Source organism: Dermochelys coriacea, chromosome 24 (genome assembly GCF_009764565.3).
Source record: "Dermochelys coriacea isolate rDerCor1 chromosome 24, rDerCor1.pri.v4, whole genome shotgun sequence".
Classification (NCBI taxonomy): Eukaryota; Metazoa; Chordata; order Testudines; family Dermochelyidae; genus Dermochelys; species Dermochelys coriacea.
The window spans coordinates 6,990,212-7,008,875 of record NC_050091.1 but is presented as its reverse complement, the minus strand read 5'-3'; the positions used below and the strand labels follow the sequence as shown (position 1 = coordinate 7,008,875).

The 18,664-nt window shown below is 46.3% G+C and overlaps 1 protein-coding gene across 1 annotated transcript; it reads left to right on the top strand.

Moving 5' to 3' along the window:
• The first annotated feature begins 12,493 nt into the window (after positions 1–12,493).
• Positions 12,494–17,903, top strand: MCL1 (MCL1 apoptosis regulator, BCL2 family member). The gene is made up of 3 exons (XM_038383114.2): positions 12,494–13,197; positions 15,280–15,527; positions 16,119–17,903. The coding sequence occupies exons 1-3, from the start codon at positions 12,528–12,530 to the stop codon at positions 16,233–16,235; spliced, it is 1,035 nt and encodes a 344-aa protein (XP_038239042.1). The 5' UTR covers positions 12,494–12,527; the 3' UTR covers positions 16,236–17,903.
• Positions 17,904–18,664: the final 761 nt, after the last annotated feature.

Below are 18,664 nucleotides of genomic sequence, written 5' to 3'. Positions count from 1 at the left end.
TCCAAAACAAGAGAGATTTCTGCAGCTTGAGTCTAGGGAGAAAACAAAGAATGAGACGAGGATAACACAAGGGTCCTGGCTAATATTTTCCCTCTCAGTTGAATAATCTCTAGTTTCAGGGTATCTGTGTACGGTAGTCTTGATCCTACCAACGCCTGCCTTCTTTACCTCTGCTCTTTTTAGGCTACATCCTATGTTTAGCACTTTGAGATAAATGTGTATAGCACCAAATAGAAAACAAAAGTACAGCTGAAAGCAAATGGGACTCTCCAATCTCTATAACTGTAATATAACATTTCTGGTAAGAGTGTAATCTGGCAAATATTAGTGCAAGTGATTAGAGTTTCCCATCTTGACCCACTTTACTGATTTGGGGGGGAAAAAACCAGCCAATCAATAATAGAGATCAAGTGAGTGAAGTGGCAGATGCTAATCAAGAATTTGGAAATCAGCGCTCTTCTGGGTTCTGATTGAAGTCAGCACAAAGCTCTTCCCTAAGCTAATGTTTTAACTAAAGTACTTAGTTTTACACTGATCACCCCAAAAACCAGACACAGTCCATCTGGTCCCCCTGAAATGGAGCTGTGTGTTGGGTGAGGGCAGTAACCAGCAGTGATGGGGGGGAGAAGTTGGTAAAGAATTCTGGGGCAACATCTATCTACCATTATGAAATCTAGGTTCTGTAAAAGTGTGGGGGGGGAGCTAATGCTAACTCAATATTTAAAGTCTCCTTTGAAAGACTTCTATTAACAGAAAACTGTGGAACTCCTTTTATCTGCTGTGTAAGGGCAGAGCATTGAGTTGATTTCCACCAGGATTTTGAACTATGATCCTAGGGAATGAAAATTTTTCCAACTCAGAGCTTAGTCTAGGTAGCCATCCCCAGTGGTTTAGTAGTGCTATGGGTCTGAACCTAGACACATGGATCACCTTATACCTTATTTTGAAAAGTAACTTCAATACAATGGTGATGGAATTTGATGTTAAGACTGGAAAATAAGCTCCTGCATTTAAAATATACCTCTCTGATTTGTTTTAAGGTTTAATATCTGTTGTCTTTCTCCTTGCAGTTAGATCCTATTATTAAATCACAGCATTTCATTTCACTGACATCACTTATTGAAACCAGACTAGCTCTAAGGGTTTACATTTCATTTGTAGGGAATATGCAGTAATACCAGCATACATAAGAAGAGGCACCTTAGAAAAGCCTAACGCTGATCCTGTGCTCAGCACTTTGTGTGAGAGAGAGAGAGAGAAACTTGCATGTTTACAATAGGGCCCAATCCTGCTCCTGATAAAATCCTGGCAAAATTCCTATTGATTTCAATGAGAGAAGGCCTAACCTAACTTTCCTGCTAGAAAGAGAAATGAATGAAAACTCCCCCTGTCTTCCCACCACATTTATAATTGATGCTGAAACACATCTCAGTCTTATAGCCACTTTGAAATATATGCATCTGAATTAAAGACCTATCAAACAGCCATAAAGGGGACTTGATACTTTTGTAGATCAGTTTTCTATTTAAATATATTAGATCCTTGTTAGATGTTTCAAAACAAGTTCATCTGTTCCCCAGCCAGGCCATGAGTGCAACTTTCTGTACTGTGCCCTGGGCAGGAACATACTGTTCTGTGTCTTATGCCAAGTATGTGCTTTGCCCATGTTTGTGTGTGTATTCAAGGCTCAGCACTTGATGGGAAATATGTGCTAGGTCTTGCCCTGTGGTGCCTGAATGATCTCTGAGCAGCTCCTAAGCCTTTTTAAACCTGTATTGGTTTTAGTGGCAAGAATTCAATACCCAGCAAGGATAGAGTCCTCAGAGCTAAAGAATGGACCTTGGGGGGCCTGACACTGTTTGTTGGTCCAGTAAAAGGAAACACTTTGATCTACTGAAGCAAAAATAACTTGCCTGGAATTCATTGTTCAGTGCCAAACTTTGGTTTGTTACATAGAGACTGTCCATGTGTAAACTGTAAACAGGAGCTGGTGAACTAGACCAGCACAAGAAGAATTATGCAAGATAGGTGTAACTTTTACATTTACGGGGGGAGGGGGGGGGTGTTACTGCTTTCCAAGGATCTCCTTTTCTGTCCCTTTTCCCACTGTGCAGTTGAGAGGCCACTCTTGGGCCTGTGCTATTTTTATCCAGAAATCCTGCCCCTCCCACTTCAAGGCATTGGAGTTGATTCTCTTCTCCGGCATTAATATAAATCAGAAGTAATTCCACTGATTTCAATGGAGTTTCAGTGGTTCCAGTGTTCTCAGGCAAATCTCCTGCTGTCCGGCTTCACTGCGGGTAACAATGGTGAAGAAGCACACACGTAGATGGGGTTACTATTACTGTGTTTTCCACTGATTTCAATGCAGTTACACTGATGTAAAACCCAGTGTCAGAGGAAAATCGGGGTCAGAGTCATTTCCTTTACAGATCTCACCTTCAGATTTTCCTTTTCTTGTGCTTCTGTGGAGCACGCCCTATAGAACGGCCTCTTGTATGTTCAGGTACAGCACAACTCCAGGCATAGGATTTCCTGCAGTCACCAAGCCTGAAGTTTTATTGCTAGTTGGAAAAGGAAATGATTAATATATAGGCAGAGAGTCACTTGGCCATCCACCAGTCAGGGACATATCGTCCCTGAGGGGCAATTCCACTGCCTCAGAGTTGTGAAGCTACTTTCGTGTCGTCCTCTATGACATAATGATTTGAGTATTTTTACTTTCAGTTGTTTTGGGCCTGCTCTTATTATCATTCTGTACTGATATCAGTTTCTCACCTATTGACTGGCATTGTAATCAAGATTATTGCTCAATACCAGCTGACCTTATTAATTTGATCACATGACTATTGACTTTACAGTGTTGTATGCAGCCCTGTCATAGGGATTGCCCTGCCTGTGTGACAAAGTGAGGATTCTGGCTGGAGCACTTACAATTTCACACTATTGTCCAAAATTCAGATCATAAAATTACTACATCATGGAAAGCCTCTATGTATATGGATCCCCTGTGAGTTTGCAGGGCTGTCATGTCTCTGCCAGGCCAGAAACAATGGTGAACAATCAGCACTCAAGGGCCTATTCAAAGTGAAACAGCTTGGGAGAACAGGTTTGCTCTCTGTGGGAGAAGCCAATTCCTGTTCCTCCCCTTGTCTGAAGGCAGGGTTGGGATGAATGAAAAATGACCAAAAGGCAGAACAAAAGAAGCAGGTGACCTTAGTAGGACTCTATAAAGGGACGTGGTGGAACTCCGGAGGGAAACACCTTGCACCAGATTAAGGACTTGTCTACACTACGCAGCTTTTAGCAACAAAAGCTGTCGGTACTGCCAACAAAATACTTCCAGCTCTGCGAGCAGCGTTAACTTTGTCAGCAGGAGAGCGCTCCTGCCGATAAAGCTGCATTCACACTGCCACTTGTGTCGGCAAAACGTTTGTCTTTTGGGGGGGCGGGGGCTTTTTTAAGTACCCATGAAAGACAAAAGTTTTGTTGACAACGTCGCAATATAGACAAGCCCTGAGACAAAGGAGGCTGCTGCAGGGGCAGGGTATGCAATGGGGTGGAGGACCCTGCCTGCCTGAACATAAACTATCTCCCAAGGAAAGAGTGATCTAGTGAGGGACTTTGAGTTTAGGATGCTTTTTGGGTTTGTATGATTTCATGATTAAATATAAAGAGCATAAACCTGATAGATTGAACAAAGTGTGTGTCGCGGGGGGGAGGGGGGGAGAACTAGAAGCTTTCACAGCTTTGAGATGCAGTTCTGGGAGTGGGGTGTGTTTGATACTGGGGAGCCTGAAGGGTCAGCACTGCACCTGGATGAGCTAGGGGGCTGGAGACTGCGTTCTAACAGGCGGGAGGGGCGGATTCCAGATAGAAGGAGTGTGCCCAGGGACTTCGAGATTGGGGTAGTGGCTGGACTCCATTCAAGTTCCAGGAGCTTGAAACACCCTTAGGAATCCTGATTATAGAGGCTTGAATTCCTCTCATACAATCCTAATGGATGGCCAGGAAGGGGCGCTCGCTAGGATCTGAGGCACCTGATACCCCCTAAGTGCCCTCACCACAGTACCCTTTGGCCTTACTTGACTCCCTGGGCTGATTAACCTTCCTCTAGGAAGCCTACTTCCTCTGCTGTCTCTAGTGAAGTTAGTTGAAACACTTCCCACTCAGTGTTTTTTGTCAAAAAACACTATGGTTCCATCAAAGCTAAGATATTTTGCAGAGATGTATCTGTTTTGATGACATTTTCGATGTGAAGATTCCTGAACTCTCCGCTCACTCAGAGAGACCCAAATCGAAAACCTAATCTTTCAGAGCTGAAAACAGACATTTAGACACAATCCCATCTTGTAAAAATATTTGGTTTTAGTCCATTGTGAAATGAAAACAAATATTGAAACCTCAAAAGTTTGTCGCACAATGGAAGTGTTGTTCTCCGACTAACTCTAGTCTCTCAGGCTAAATCACCCTCCCCACAGAGACAGATCAAGCCACCTCAGATATGCTGGTTGGTTCAGCCATAATTACAGGAGAGACAGGAAGAGAAAAGGAACATCAGGTTGCCACAGAGCTCTGTGAGAACCAATCCATTCTCTTCCTGAAAAAAGAAAAGGAGTACTTGTGGCACCTTAGAGACTAACAAATTTATTAGAGCATAAGCTTTCGTGAGCTACAGCTCACTTCATGCATCCGATGAAGTGAGCTGTAGCTCACGAAAGCTTATGCTCTAATAAATTTGTTAGTCTCTAAGGTGCCACAAGCACTCCTTTTCTTTTTGCGAATACAGACTAACACGGCTGCTACTCTGAAACCATTCTCTTCCTGGTTTCTTTCTTAAATCTCAACCCTGGGGGAAGCTAGAATTCACTTACTTCATGGCAGACAGACCTTTTATTTTAATGTGGACAGGACCAGATCATTCGGACTGGCCTTTGCTCATAGTGTTAAGGAGCAACTTATAGCCACAGAGAGATTATTCGAGTGGATCTCCAACTGTATAAGGATGTGTTACGAGTTAGCCAGGGCAGTTCCACCCTAGAGCTCAGGCAGCTTCTGCGGCCTGTTTGGGGAATATTGCTGCATCTGAAATGTACAGGGTGGCTACAGGAGCTTAAGTCACACCTTTACAAGGCCCTGTTCCTTACTAGACCCTTCCAGGTTTGATTCCAGTTTAGGTAGGTGATCTTGCAGGCATTTTTTAAGTAGGACACGGAATACTCACCAACAAGCAATTAGCAGCTTGTTGGTCACCAAAAGTGGAATCCATTTGGATCACCACTCAAAGAAGAAAACAGTTACTTACTCTACAGCAGTGGTTTTCAACCTTTTCTTATTTGCAGACTGACCCCTAAAAATTTCAAATGGAGGTGCAGACCCTTTTGGAAATCTTAAATGTAGTCTATGAACCCCTGGTGATCCGTGAACCACAAGTTGAAAACCACTACCCTACCGTAACTATAATTCTTTGAGGTGGATTCTATGGCCTGCCTCCATCCCCCCTACTATGGCATCCTGCTCGTATCAGATTCTGTACTGGAGAAGGAACTGAGGGACAGTTGGGTTCTTTATGCCCTCAGGTAGGGGCGCAAGGGGACACAAGGGACAGGTGTGGCCCCCACGGACACTGGGTTCCTTTGGCCAGCAATCTGGAATAGCTGGGGGGATGTGCACATCAAGAATAGGATCTGTGTGGAGAGCACGTCAAAGAACCCCTCTTACTATAGGGTCAGTAACTGTTCTTTTTTCCTGTGATCTGGTAGCAATGGTATACAGGGTTCAGGAGCCACCCACTAGCCCTGTGTTGTCTACCCCTGCTCAGGAAAGTGCTATCGCAGACACAGCCTGTGTGGATGTGGCTCACTTGTATTGGGTAATTCTAAAGCAAAGGCTTTTGACCAGGCAGTGACTTCAAAGTCAAAAGTGGGGATTTGCCCCAATTACAGCCAGTGGAATAGCTGCAGCAGTGCAAACTCCTAATGTAGGCTGGCTGAGCCATGATTTGTTTCAATATTTATGTGTATTACAGCACTGTCTGAAGGCCCCAACCGAGATCAGGGCCCCACTTTGCAATAATTATACACATAGTGAGAGACCGTCCCTGCCCTGAAGAATCTAAGAGACAGAAGGACAGAGAGGGGAAATGACTTGCCCAGCCCCATGCAGGCCTGTGGTATAGTCAGAAATAGAACCCAGCACTCTGGAGTCTTGAGCCACTTTACTAGCCCCAAGATCACAAACTGATTCTGGTATCAAGCAGGAATGAGTTGTATCACTACGACTTGTGGCTGAAAACAGTTTTGCATGTCTACATCAGAGGTTTGCACGGCTGCAGTTACTCCAGTGGTTGGTCATTGATGGCTAAAATTCCCAGGTATCAAGGCTTAGCTTCCATTATCCGGCCTCTTCTGCTATCTATCAAATAATATCCTGCATTGATAGAGCACCTTTCATTCATCCTGCTCCTACAGCATTGGACAAGAATCATCACGGACCCCTAAAATACGCCAGCTGTTTAAGAGCATGCCTCAGCACCATCCGAGAACTTAAGGCAGGAAGTGAAAAATACTGCATTCAACCGAAACAGCAGGGCACAACTGTGCCACACAGCTGCCTCCAATAAGCAAATCCTTATTGCCAATAATAAATACAGACCAGAAGTGAGCAGACACAAGATGATCTTTCAATACATGGGATGCTGATTTGACGCTCTGCACCCCGTACTGGTTCTAATCAGGACTTGAAGGGCTCTCCCTCCAAACTAGGGGAGACAGAGGGGTGAAGGGAAGTTGGTAGCTTCCTAATGATTTTGCTCATTCACAGAAGTGCTTGGCTTGAACAGACCATTCTTGCAAAGGAAGTGATTTGCACCAAACAAAGAGGGCCTGTGACTGTTAAATCTACTTTGTTTTATTTCACCAGTGATTAACTACGCCTTTGGTGAGTGAGAGATTTCCCCCTCCATTTGCAGAGGAATGTGAGCTATGTTAGATACAGATCTGAGTCATGCTGTTTTCTTCAGAACTCAGGCATCCTCTTATCTCCTCCAGGCTCAAAGCTTGAGCACAAAGCCAATCCATGTTTATTACATAGCAGCATTTTCCTAGATTAAGTATTTTCCTAGCTTAATTTTAACATCTGCTTAAGGGGGGAAGAACAAAGTGATTATTTCACTCATGTCAAATTGCACATGGCTGTCTAGTTGGAGGCAGTGTGGTCTAGCGGTCAGAGAAAGCAAGGGCCTGGGCATCAGGACTCCTGGGTTCTACTCCTGCCTCTGCTGCTCATCTTTGTGCAAGTCCCTTCTCCTCTCTGGGCTTGTTTTCCCATCCATAAAATGGAGACAATAATACTTATTTACCCTTGTAGAGTGTGCTCAGACTATCAAATGAAAAGCAAATGAATGTATTATTAGTGGCATGGTTCACAGCCCCTTCCCTGACCCCATGGCAGGCTTCTTCCAGCTGCAGGGTTGCCCTTTTCTCGCCTCCCTGATGGTCCACAAATCCTCTTCACTTCAGACATCTCCTTAAACCAGTTCCATTCCGGTGTTTAGTCTTCTCTTCCCTCTGGTTTGTGCACACCTCCCAGAACCTGTGTTCTGAACCTCAGGACTCCTCTTCACTTGGGATTTACCACAATGACAGATACTGGTGAAGATCCATCAGGGCAAATCTCCTTGTCTAGATGAATTGGGGCATAAAATAAGCTGTGATTTGTAGCAGTGCAGCTTACTGTGGGGTTTCAAGATGGGATAAACTACCTCAGTGAAATTTGTTAGTCTCTAAGGTGCCACAAGTACTCCTTTTCTTTTTGCGAATACAGACTAACACGGCTGCTACTCTGAAATCTGACTCCCACCTTTCTTAGTCTACAGCTGGGGTTCTCTCCAGTCCAGCTACACTGGATTTAGCTTCACTTTCTATTCCCATGTAGATATGTCCTAAGTGATTTGCTCAAGGTCAGAGCTCGAGCTGGCGCCCTGAACACTGCACTAGTTTATACACATGGACCTCTCTCCTGCTTACTTGCATGTTTTTATAATGCTCCAGTGGGAATGGCAGCTTGGGGGATGGGTAAGGAACTTCTCCCACGGCCATAGCTATCGATGCTTGTTGGAAGTGGTTTAATTCTGTTGATGGGAGAACTCTCTCCCATCAGCATAGAGTGGCTACACAAGAGATCTTACAGCGGTGCAACTGCATAGGTACAGCTGTGCCACAGCAAGGTCTCTAGTGTAGATGTAACCAAAGTAACAACTGCAACTGCGGAGGTGTGAATGGCAACCCTCCCCACCCCTCTCATCAGCCAAGTGTTAAATTCAAAACCTACTTCAAAGCCTTTCTGAATGCTCACAACCATGCAAAGGGAGGGGAGAAACAGTCATCTGGACTAAACCCCTTTCCACAGCTTGCTCTCATTTCACCTCCGCATTCCCCACCCCAGACCAGAAAGGCAATGTGCACCCGAGGAGTTGGATTTCTGACCATTGCTATGGTGGGGTGCTAGTATAGACAGGACTGTATATTATCTGTGTAACTCAAGGACAAGTAGGTCTCCATGATGTGGTGTTCATATCTGTGGGCTTCATTATGTGGTATACCCATGGATGGCAGGTATAAAAGGTCAGGGAAGGCAAAGCCTTCACTGGCACAGCTGCCCTCACCCCAGGACACCTGGGCTGCAGTGACCCTGCCCCTTCCCAGAAGCCCCCCCCCCCACCTACTGCTGCCACCTGCCTACCTGCATTCCACCTCCTGCCCCCCAGGTCCCCACTGCTCCTCGAGGGCAGGGGAGTGAGGATGGACACTGAGAGCAAGCAGCGGGTGCAGGGGGCTGGTGGGGGAGCGAGGTGGCTTGGCCAGGCACTGGGGCCACCAGCTTGGACGGGGGATGGGGCGCCAGGTCTGCCCGGCACAAGGGTGGGGGACGGCTCAGCCCGGCACTCAGGCGGGAGGCAGTGTGTCGGCCTGGCGTTCCGGGGCACGACTTGACTCAACCTGGCGTTGGGGCTGGCCTGGCACTTGTTGGGGGGTGGGAGCAGCTCGGCCTGGCGCTGGGAACAAGGGGCAAGTTTTGGGGCTCCGGCATGCAAGGGTTGGGGCCTTGGGTGGAAGGGGCAGGGCCGGCGGGTTAGCCTCCCCAAAATGGGGGTTCACCTGCTGCCCATGGGTATATCCCACTGCCAAGTGACTGTAGCAGACCAGGGAGTAAAATACAAGCATCAGAACAGCCACACTGGTCAGGCCAATGGTCCGTCCAGTTCAGTGTCCTGTCTTTGGACAGTGGCCAATGTCAGGGGCTTCAGAAGGAATGAACAGATGTGGCAATCACTGAGCAATCTCCCCCTCACACCTCCATTGCCATCCTCCGCTCCCGGTTTCTGGCAGTCAGAGGCTAGGGACACCTAGACAATGGAGTTGCATTCCTGACCATCTTGACTAATAGTCATTGATGGAGCTATCCTCCAGGAACTTATCACATTCTTTTCTGAACCCAGTTGTAGTTTTGGCCTTCACAACATCCCCTGGTTGACTGTGTGTTGTGTGAAGAAATACTTCCTTTTGTTAGTTTTAAACCTGCTGCCTATTAATTCTATTGGGTGATCCCTGGAAGTAAATAACACTTCCTTATTCACTTTCTCCACACCATTCATGATTTTATAGACCTCTATCATATCCTCCCCTTAGTCATCTCTTTTCCAAACTCTTTTTAATCTCTCCTCATATGGAAGCTGTTCCATACCCTTAATCATATTTGTTGCCGTTCTCTGTACCTTTTCTGATTCTAATTTTTTGTTTTTGAGATAGGATGACCACAACTGCACACAGTATTCAAGGTGTGGGCATACCATGGATTTATAGAGTGGCATTATGATATTTTCTGTCTTAATGTCTATCCATTTCTAATGGTTCCTAACATTAGCTGTTTCACTGCTGCTGCACATTGACAGGTTTCAGAGTAGCAGCCGTGTTAATCTGTATCCGCAAAAAGAAAAGGAGTACTTGTGGCACCTTAGAGACTAATAAATTTGTTAGTCTCTAAGGTGCCACAAGTATTCCTTTTCTTTTTGCTGCACATTGAGCAGCTATTTTCAGAGAACTAGCCACAGTGACTCAAAGATTTCTTTCTTGAGTGATGAGAGCTAATTTAGATCCCATTATTTTGCATATATAGTTGGGTTATTTTCCAATGTGCATTACTTTGCATTTATCAACACTGAATTTCATCTGCCATTTTGTCATCCAGTCAAACAGATTTGTGAGATCCTTTGTAACTCTTCGCAGACTGCTTTGGACTTAAATATCTTGAGTAATTTGTATCATCTTAAATTTTGCTACCTCTGTTTACCCCTTTTTCCAGATCATTTATGAACATGTTGAACAGCACTGGTCCCAGTACAGACCCCTGGTGGACACCACTAGTTACCTCTTTTCATTCTAAAAACTGACCATTTATTTTTACCAATCCCTGTCTTTTAACCAATTATTGATCCATGAGAGGACCTTCCCTCTTATCCCATGTCTGCTTACTTTGCTTAAGAATCGTTCATGAGAGACCTTGTGAAAGGCTTTCTGAAAATCCAAGTACAGTCCACTGGTTCACCCTTGTCCACGTTTGTTAACCCCCTCCAAGAATTCTAATAGATTGGTAAGGCATGATTTCTCTTTACAGAAGTGTGTTGACTCTTCCCCAGCAAATCATGTTCATCTATGTGTCTGATAATTCTGTTCTTTACTAGTTTCAACCAATTTGCCTGGTACTGAAGTTGGGCTTACCGGCCTGTAATTGGTACAATCGCCTCTGGAGCTTTTTAAAAAAAGTAGTGTCATATTAGCTGTCCTCCAGTCATTTGGTACAGAAGGTGATGTTAAGGGAAATGTTCCAGTGTAGATAAGAGCAGGCAGCATTAGGTTTGCACAGTAATCCTTCCCATGAAATCACAGAAACTGGAAAAGATGTATTTGGTCTGTCTAGCCACGTAAGAGTCATGTTATTCCATACACCACATTTTCTAGTGTTTTGTCCAGTGTAGCTATAACTCTCAAGCAATGACATTTCCAGAACCTCGCTTGGGATGCTATTCCACCATCTGTTAAATCTAGCTCAATTTCACCACATCTCTTGTAATTATACCTCTAAACCAGTGGTTCTCAAACTTTTGTACTGGTGAGCCCTTTCACATAGCAAGCCTCTGAGTGCGACCCCCCCTTATAAATTAAAAACACTTTTGTGTATTTAACACCATTATAAATGCTGGAGGCAAAGTGGGGTTTGGGGTGGAGGCTGGCAGCTTGTGACCCCCCCCCATGTGATAACCTCGTGATCCCCTGAGGGGTCCCAACCCCCAGTTTGAGACTCCTACTCTAAACAATTCATTCCCCCTACTTGGTGTAGTCCACCTTGGCAATACTGCATCTTAAGCCCTTGCTTAGAGCAGTGGTTCTCAACTTTTTTGGGCTCATGACCCATTGGTAGACCTATTGTGACCTAGTAAATTGCTTTTGTGCAAAAAACATCTGGCTTACTGAATAGTTCTTACCCATGATATATAATATACAATATTAACATCATAAGTATGTAGCTGTGCTGCTGTAGCGGCTGTAATGTAGACATATCCTCAGTGTGTTACCCTGGTGTCTTCATCATATTCCTAATCTGACACTTACACCCTGCACAGTTCCTTCATTTAGCATTGGCTGCAATGCTTTCCTTCACTCCCTGTCCTGAAACTGGGTACGATGTTGCTGTACGCTGTTAAGCAGCTTGCAGGATTCATCCCAGAGAAGGCTGCAACTTCCCTGACGATGGTTTAAAGCGAGGCCTGTAAGTAAGCCATTGACGTATCACCCTGTCAAGTGGGCTCGTTTGGGACCCACCGTCCAATGACGTTAAGAAGGACGCAGGCGTCGCCTACCCGTTCGGTGCTCTTTTTGGGTCTAATTCCTGGTGGGTTTTCCCCACCCCCACGAGGGGGGGGGGTGCATTTTACGATCTGGGTTCTCCCCCCCCCCCTTTTTTTTTTTTTTTTTTTTTTAAGTTTAAGGATTGATAGATCTGCAGTGAGAACCATTGGAAAGTCCAGAATTGCCCTTTTCCCCCCGCCCCTCTCTCTTTTCTTTAAAAGGGAAGCAAAATACGTCCCCTGTCCGGGCCCAGCGTGGGGAAACCCACAGGCAGTCGGAGAGCGGCTCCCCGCCCCGGCCCGCAGGAGGCGCAAAGCCAGCGAGGCTGGATTTTTCCATCGCTGTCTGGATCCCTCCCCCCGTCTCCCCTCCCCCACCTCAGAGCAGACTCTCCTGCTTTCTCCTCCCCCCCCCCTTCCCTGCCTCCGTGCTCCCCTCCACGCCGCCCCCTACTCATTCACTCACAGCCCCGCCCCCCGCTTCCTCTCAGGCCCCGCCCTCCGATGACCCACTCCATTCATCACTTCCCCTTCTGGCCCGTGGGGCCCGCCCCCTCTCTATATAGGGGGAGCGGCCGCCGCCCGCCTTCACTGATTGTCCGACCTGGGAGCAGACGGCGCCATGTTGGCGTTAAAGCGGAACGCGGTGATCGGCCTCAACCTGTACTGCGGGGGCGGCCCGGCGCTGGCCCCCTCCCCGCCGGACTCCCCGAGCGGCGCGGGGAGCCCCCCGGCCCCAGGCGCGCGGGACCCCGGCCCGGCGGCGGAGGCCGGCCGGCCGGCGACGCTGATTGGCGGAGCCGCTTGGGGCGCCCACGGCCCCTCGGAGGGGCCCCGCGCGCTGATGGCGGAGGGGCCGCGCGCGCTGATGGGGGAGGGGCCCCGCGCGCGGAGCGGCGCCCCCGCCCCCGCCCCGCCGGCGCGGGCGGCCGCGGGGCCCCGGCCGGCCTCGCTGTGGCGGCCGGAAGAGGAACTGGACGGCTGCGACCCCGACGCCGAGCGGATGGGCCCGCCGCCGCCCCCCGCCGCCGCCGCCGCCGCCGGCTCCTTGCCCGGCACCCCGCCCGCGGAGGACGACGACGACCTGGACGGGCTGTACCAGGACTCGCTGGAGCTCGTCAGCCGCTACCTGCGGCAGGCCGCGGAGCTCGGCGGGCCCGGCGGCAAGAAGCTCTACAAGCGGCTGCCGAGCGGGCCGCGGGGAGCGGGCCCCGCCGCCATGGAGAAGGCGCTGGAGACGCTGCGGAGGGTCGGCGACGGCGTCATTGAGAAGCACCAGATCGCCTTCCAAGGTGAGGGGCGGGGCCCGGCCCCACGGGGGGGGGAGGGGGGCGCCCAAGATGGCGGCGGCGGCCGGAGTGGGGCGGGGCGGCGGCCCCGGGTTGCTCCTAGTTGGCCCCGGCTCTGGAGTGGCGGGGGCCTGGGGGAGCCGGGCTCAGGCGGGGGCCTGTCGCTTTTGGCTGGACCCGAGTGGAGGTGGGGGGCCCCCCCCGCCGAGTGGAGGCAGCGGTTGTTGAGTCACGCCGGGGTAGGTAGGTTTGCGGGGGGGGGCGATCCCGGCGGTGGTTTTCAGCCTGTGCTCCGTGGACCCCTGTGGCTAAAGGGTCAGCGCAAGGCTGCCAGTGCCATCGGCCCGCGGTTTTCAAGCCCTGCTCCGCAGCTGGCCGGCCCTGCAAGATAGCCGGGGTGTCCGCAAATGGAAAAAAGTTGCAAACTACTGATCTAGGGGACTGGAGACCTTCCCCCCCCCCCCCTCCCCCGGGAAGCAGGGTGGGGACGGGGGCTCAGCTGAATGCAGCCGGCTGCTCTGCAGGGCTCTTGGCGCCAGTTGCAGGGTATTCTTCCAAAAGCTGTGGGGAGAGAAGAACCTTAGTTTCTTCAAAAACGAAACTGAACATTGTTTATCTAGAGGGTGGGGAAAACCCTTTAACTTCTGCAAAACTAGATGGTCACACATTAACCATAGTAGGGTGCAAAAAGTGGGCGAACATGCAAATGTATTGTAAATCTTGTCCAAAGGTTAGCCACTTATGGATTAGACCCCTTCCTTTTCTAGGCTGCAGTAGAACAGAAGTGCTAGCAAGTATTTATTCTGACTTCTGTCTCTCATTACACTATTCTAGCATTTTGCACCAGCTTCACCCTAAGTGTGTAATGCTGCACAATAGTCTTAAAATAGCTACAGAAATTTGAATGCTAAAGTCCATGTCCATGGGTGGGTGTCCTGAATCTTCTTGATTTGTAATACTCTAATCTGAAGTTTCTGGGAGCTTCTGAAGGTCACGTTTTCTTCAGTTCTCTTCTAGTGTGTCGAACTTGATTTTGTAATAGCAAAACAGAATTTCAGGTTTCCTCTAAGCTCTGAGTTTCAGGTTCTATTGAAATGCCAGACTTTGAAAACTTTTTTCATGAAATTTGTGTAAGTCACATGTTACAGTAGTTACCATAATATGAAGTCCCAGAACTTCTACTTTTGAGCAATACTGTAACTTTTTTCTTTTTTTGAAGAGAAACCTCAAGTAACTCATTAAATTTTAGAGTCTAAAGTATTTGAGATACTGTAGACTTTCCACAGGGTTATATTTTACTAAGATCAAAGAAGATAAGGACTTCCAATGGGTTGAGTTCCCTGGGAATAGAATTCATTAGCCTTTACAGTTGGCATTAAGCCACCTGAATAAATTATGGTACCTCTTTCATGAGTTTGAGTAATGCTGGGATAAACAGTATTTTTGGATAACTAATCTATTAACTCCTGGTGCTGAATAGGGAACTAATATTGGAGGAGAATCCTGTACATGTTAACTATAACAAGAAAGTAGCTTCAAATGTCTAATGTATGCTAATTCATCAAGGGAGCCATAGGGTCAGAATGGTTGGACTTCCTTTTAATAACTAACCTAATAAAGGAGTGACAGTTTCATAATTGTTCTAACTCACCTAGCCTGTTCAAGGAGAGGCCAAAAGACAGGCTGAAAAGAAACTGGTTTTTGTTTGATCTGTCATTCTAAATCCAGTGAGGAGGAAGGTACTGTGATTTGGCTAATAGAGGTTTTTCCCAAAGCTTAAGTGTGCAATGTCACAGCACTTTCATTTTAGGTCCCTGTCTCAAAAAGAATTCAACAAACTAAAATAGCTCATGCTAATATAACTGTGTACTAAAGCTTCCAGACTTAATGCCTGCATGCATGGAGATAATGGTTTTCCCATCTTCCTCTGTTCCTCTTGGGAGGAAAGATATACATTACTTGTCTAGCCTTTAAGGCAGATATTTTTGCTGGTGTTTATACTACCTGTTGTATAGTATTTGCAGTGACTTAGTGAGTTACTTTTGTAGTCTCAGTGTATGTTCTTCTGCTAATCTTTTACTTCAGGAATGCTTCGGAAGCTAGACATCAAGAATGAGGAGGATCTGAAGTCAGTGACTGCCGTTGCAACCCATGTTTTCAATGATGGAGTAACAAACTGGGGTAGAATTGTGACACTCCTCTCTTTTGGTGCCTTTGTTGCAAAACACCTGAAGAGCATAAACCAGGAGAATTGCATCAACACACTAGCAGGGATCATCACAGATGTGCTTGTCAGAGACAAACGAGACTGGCTAGTTAACCAAAGAGGCTGGGTAAGTGAGAGATTGCAGGGACTGAATGTGGTTAATGAAGTTATCCATAAGTCTAATAGTAGTTTCCTGTCTCTGGCTGACACTTGGTGACACCTATGCTTGTATATGCCTACAGTATACAGGATGATTTACCAATCCAGTTAAAACTACTGGCTGGAGCAGTGCAAGCAGATTATGAATCACTTAATTGGTGTAATAAAAATACTTGGTGTTTTATGATACTCTGCTCTTAGAGCACTTTCATCCATATATCTGAAAGCCCTGTGGACATTATCCCCAAATTAAAGATGGGAAACAGAAGGTGCAAAGGTGAATTGAGTTCTGTCATGCCATGAGTATTCTGCAATTAGAGCCAAATTCCACACTCAACCCACTAGACAGGTTCCCTTAATCAGGTAGAATGTACTGAATTGCTTCTGTATTTGGTACAAGTTTGTCATGATTCGTCTCCAGTTGATGTGCAGGGATGCTACTGTTATGAGAACTTCATAAAGACAAACTGCATTGTGAGCGCCTCTTCCTCTTCCCTCCCCCCACCCTCTGAGTAAATGGCTAATGTTAGACCATTAATAATTCACTTCTTTCTTCCAGGAGGGATTTGTTGAATTCTTCCATGTAGAGGATCTAGAAGGTAGCATCAGGAATGTTCTGGTGGCTTTTGCAGGCTTTGCTGGACTGGGAGCAAGCTTGGCCTACATGATGCGATGAGTCTTGAAGTGATATAAATGACCTAAATGCCAGGTGGACTAGCTCTCCTTTGCAACTGGAGTTAGAGAACTGCACACTTCCTGCTGTGAAAGAATACCTATGACACTCTACTTCAAGGGAACATAGAGAATAACATCTGGGAATCTCATTGAGTGACTTCCCCTCCCCTCCACCCCGAAAGGATAGTGTGATGCAGTCTGACTGAGAGTACCAACAAGAGGATTTTTTTGCTAAAGAGATCAGAAAATGAAGCAAGTAATACTGCTTCCTTGAAGAGCCTTGTGAAAGGATGCTAAGAGTACTGTTTTCAAGTGCAGTCTTGTCACTAAGGGGAACAGCTCCTGTTCTTCAAGTCAACAAAAGCACCAGCGGCTCTTACTCCAGATTGTCTAGAGGCTTTTATTAGTTTTGGTATGATGGCTGTATATGGAATGAGTTTCATTTCCTTAGCTCTGAGTTGTGATTATAGCTCACTGGAAATGTGGACTAGGGTCCTGTGGACCCATTGAGTCTCTAAGTTTGTGGCTTGTGTCTTGAGTTAGAAGTGCAAAAAGGTGTATATCTGGTTATACCCAGAATATCAGCTATGAGTGGAACTTTTGCTGAAATATGCCTACATTCCATCAGCAGTGAAAAGGGGTACAGTCATCTTGAAAGCTGAGAAGCCCTGACCTTGCTGTAGCTAGCCAACTTTAACAGGCTGCCAGTAGAGCTCCTTAGGCCATTATTTGACCCCTCTGTTATGAGTCTCAAAGAACACATGCAGTCCTAAAGAGAGGGAGTGCAGTTGTAAGTATGTAAAAAAATAAATAAATAAATAAATAAAATAAACATTGCAGGGGGTGGGGAGGCTTGTACAGAGAACTTTGTAAATGTCTATAAAACTGTAAAATATGTACATTTTTACAGAGCTCTCTTGAGAGAGATGGCTACTGTGAGTCCAGATCCCTTTATTGAAATGCTGTACACAGCATTTTCTTTTTTGCTTCTTTTACCCTGACTTCCACAAAGTGTCTCTTCCTCATGTACTCTAGTAAAACTGCTAGGCTTCTCTGGCGCAGATCGGCTATGTGACTGATGCCTATGTTCCCCATGACTTGCTGGCTGCAGCACGAGTTTTTGGTTTTATTAGATTGTTTTAATCTTTGGATTATTCCTGACTTTCTTTAATGGCTGGGTGAGTGTTCTGGAAGCCACTGTTGGCTATTTCCTAGTCGTGTTTTATTTTGACCTATTTTTTTAGTCTTGATTCAAAACTAAGCTAATTTGAATGTAAGCATTTTCTCAAACTAAATCAACTAAATTGGATTGAATCTGCAGTTAGCACCATGAATCCATTAATTTGACATACTCAATTCAATCCTTCAGTAGCTATTTCTCACATTCACTCTGGACAGGCTTGCAGGGAGTAATCTGGTATTTTTTTTTTAACTGAGCCAGTTGATTCCCTCTCTGTATGCACAATAATTTCATATTAAATTTGGTTTTCAGCAAAATGAGGTATGTTAGTCTTCACTGGTATTAAAATCTTGTTCAGACTGAATTAGGGTTGAAGTGGAAGCTAATGTAAAACAAAGCCTAGACTTTAAACATGGTGCTAGTGTCAGGCTTGCTTGTTTACATAATAAATAAGGGTCCTACTCTTGTCAATAAAGTGGTTTTTGTTCACTTCTGGACAATTAAATCTTGCTGCTGTTCCTCTGCCTGGAAGTTAAGGCCGTAGCATCCCATAACAGTATTTTGTGGCCAAGTGTATGCTGTGACTGTAGTGAACTTCTCTCACTAATGTGCATGTAATTTCCAGCCTACCGTGATAGCAGATGTCTTCAGTTATAGTATGAATGAATATATGGTACTGGGGCCTGGGGTAGCTCTCACAGGGCTTAGCACTACCTACTACCCTAGTCCCACTTCTGCTTGCATCCAGCTGTTGCATCAAGTTACACAGATGACAAAGCATTGTAGCTTTTCTCATACTCCATGTACAGCTGCTCTAGCTGTCTTAGCAATAGTATCCAACTGTGAATGAGGAGGTGTCAAGACAAATCCCCAACATCCTGTCCATAGTGCGAAAGTTGTGAGAACCCTTGCTCCATGATTATATTCAGTTGACCCAAAATTGTGCGTTAGTAAGGAAACGCTCACATTCATCTCTAACACTTTAAATCTTAACGTGTTCAGCAGATCACAGCTCTCTTTAAAAGGAGAAGGGGGAGGGGAGATCTTTCTTCCCTGAGCAGCTCAATTTACCTCTTCAACAGTCGCATGCAAGAGTTCAGCTAAACATCACACAGGGTGACATAAAAAGTGCTAACAGCTGCACTCAGAGGCTCAACCACAAAGGGAGAGGCTAATTCAACAGTTGCAGTAACATTTCACAAATAGTCTTTAATCTTTAGAGTTTTTGTTTAAGCTTGGATAGGGTTAGT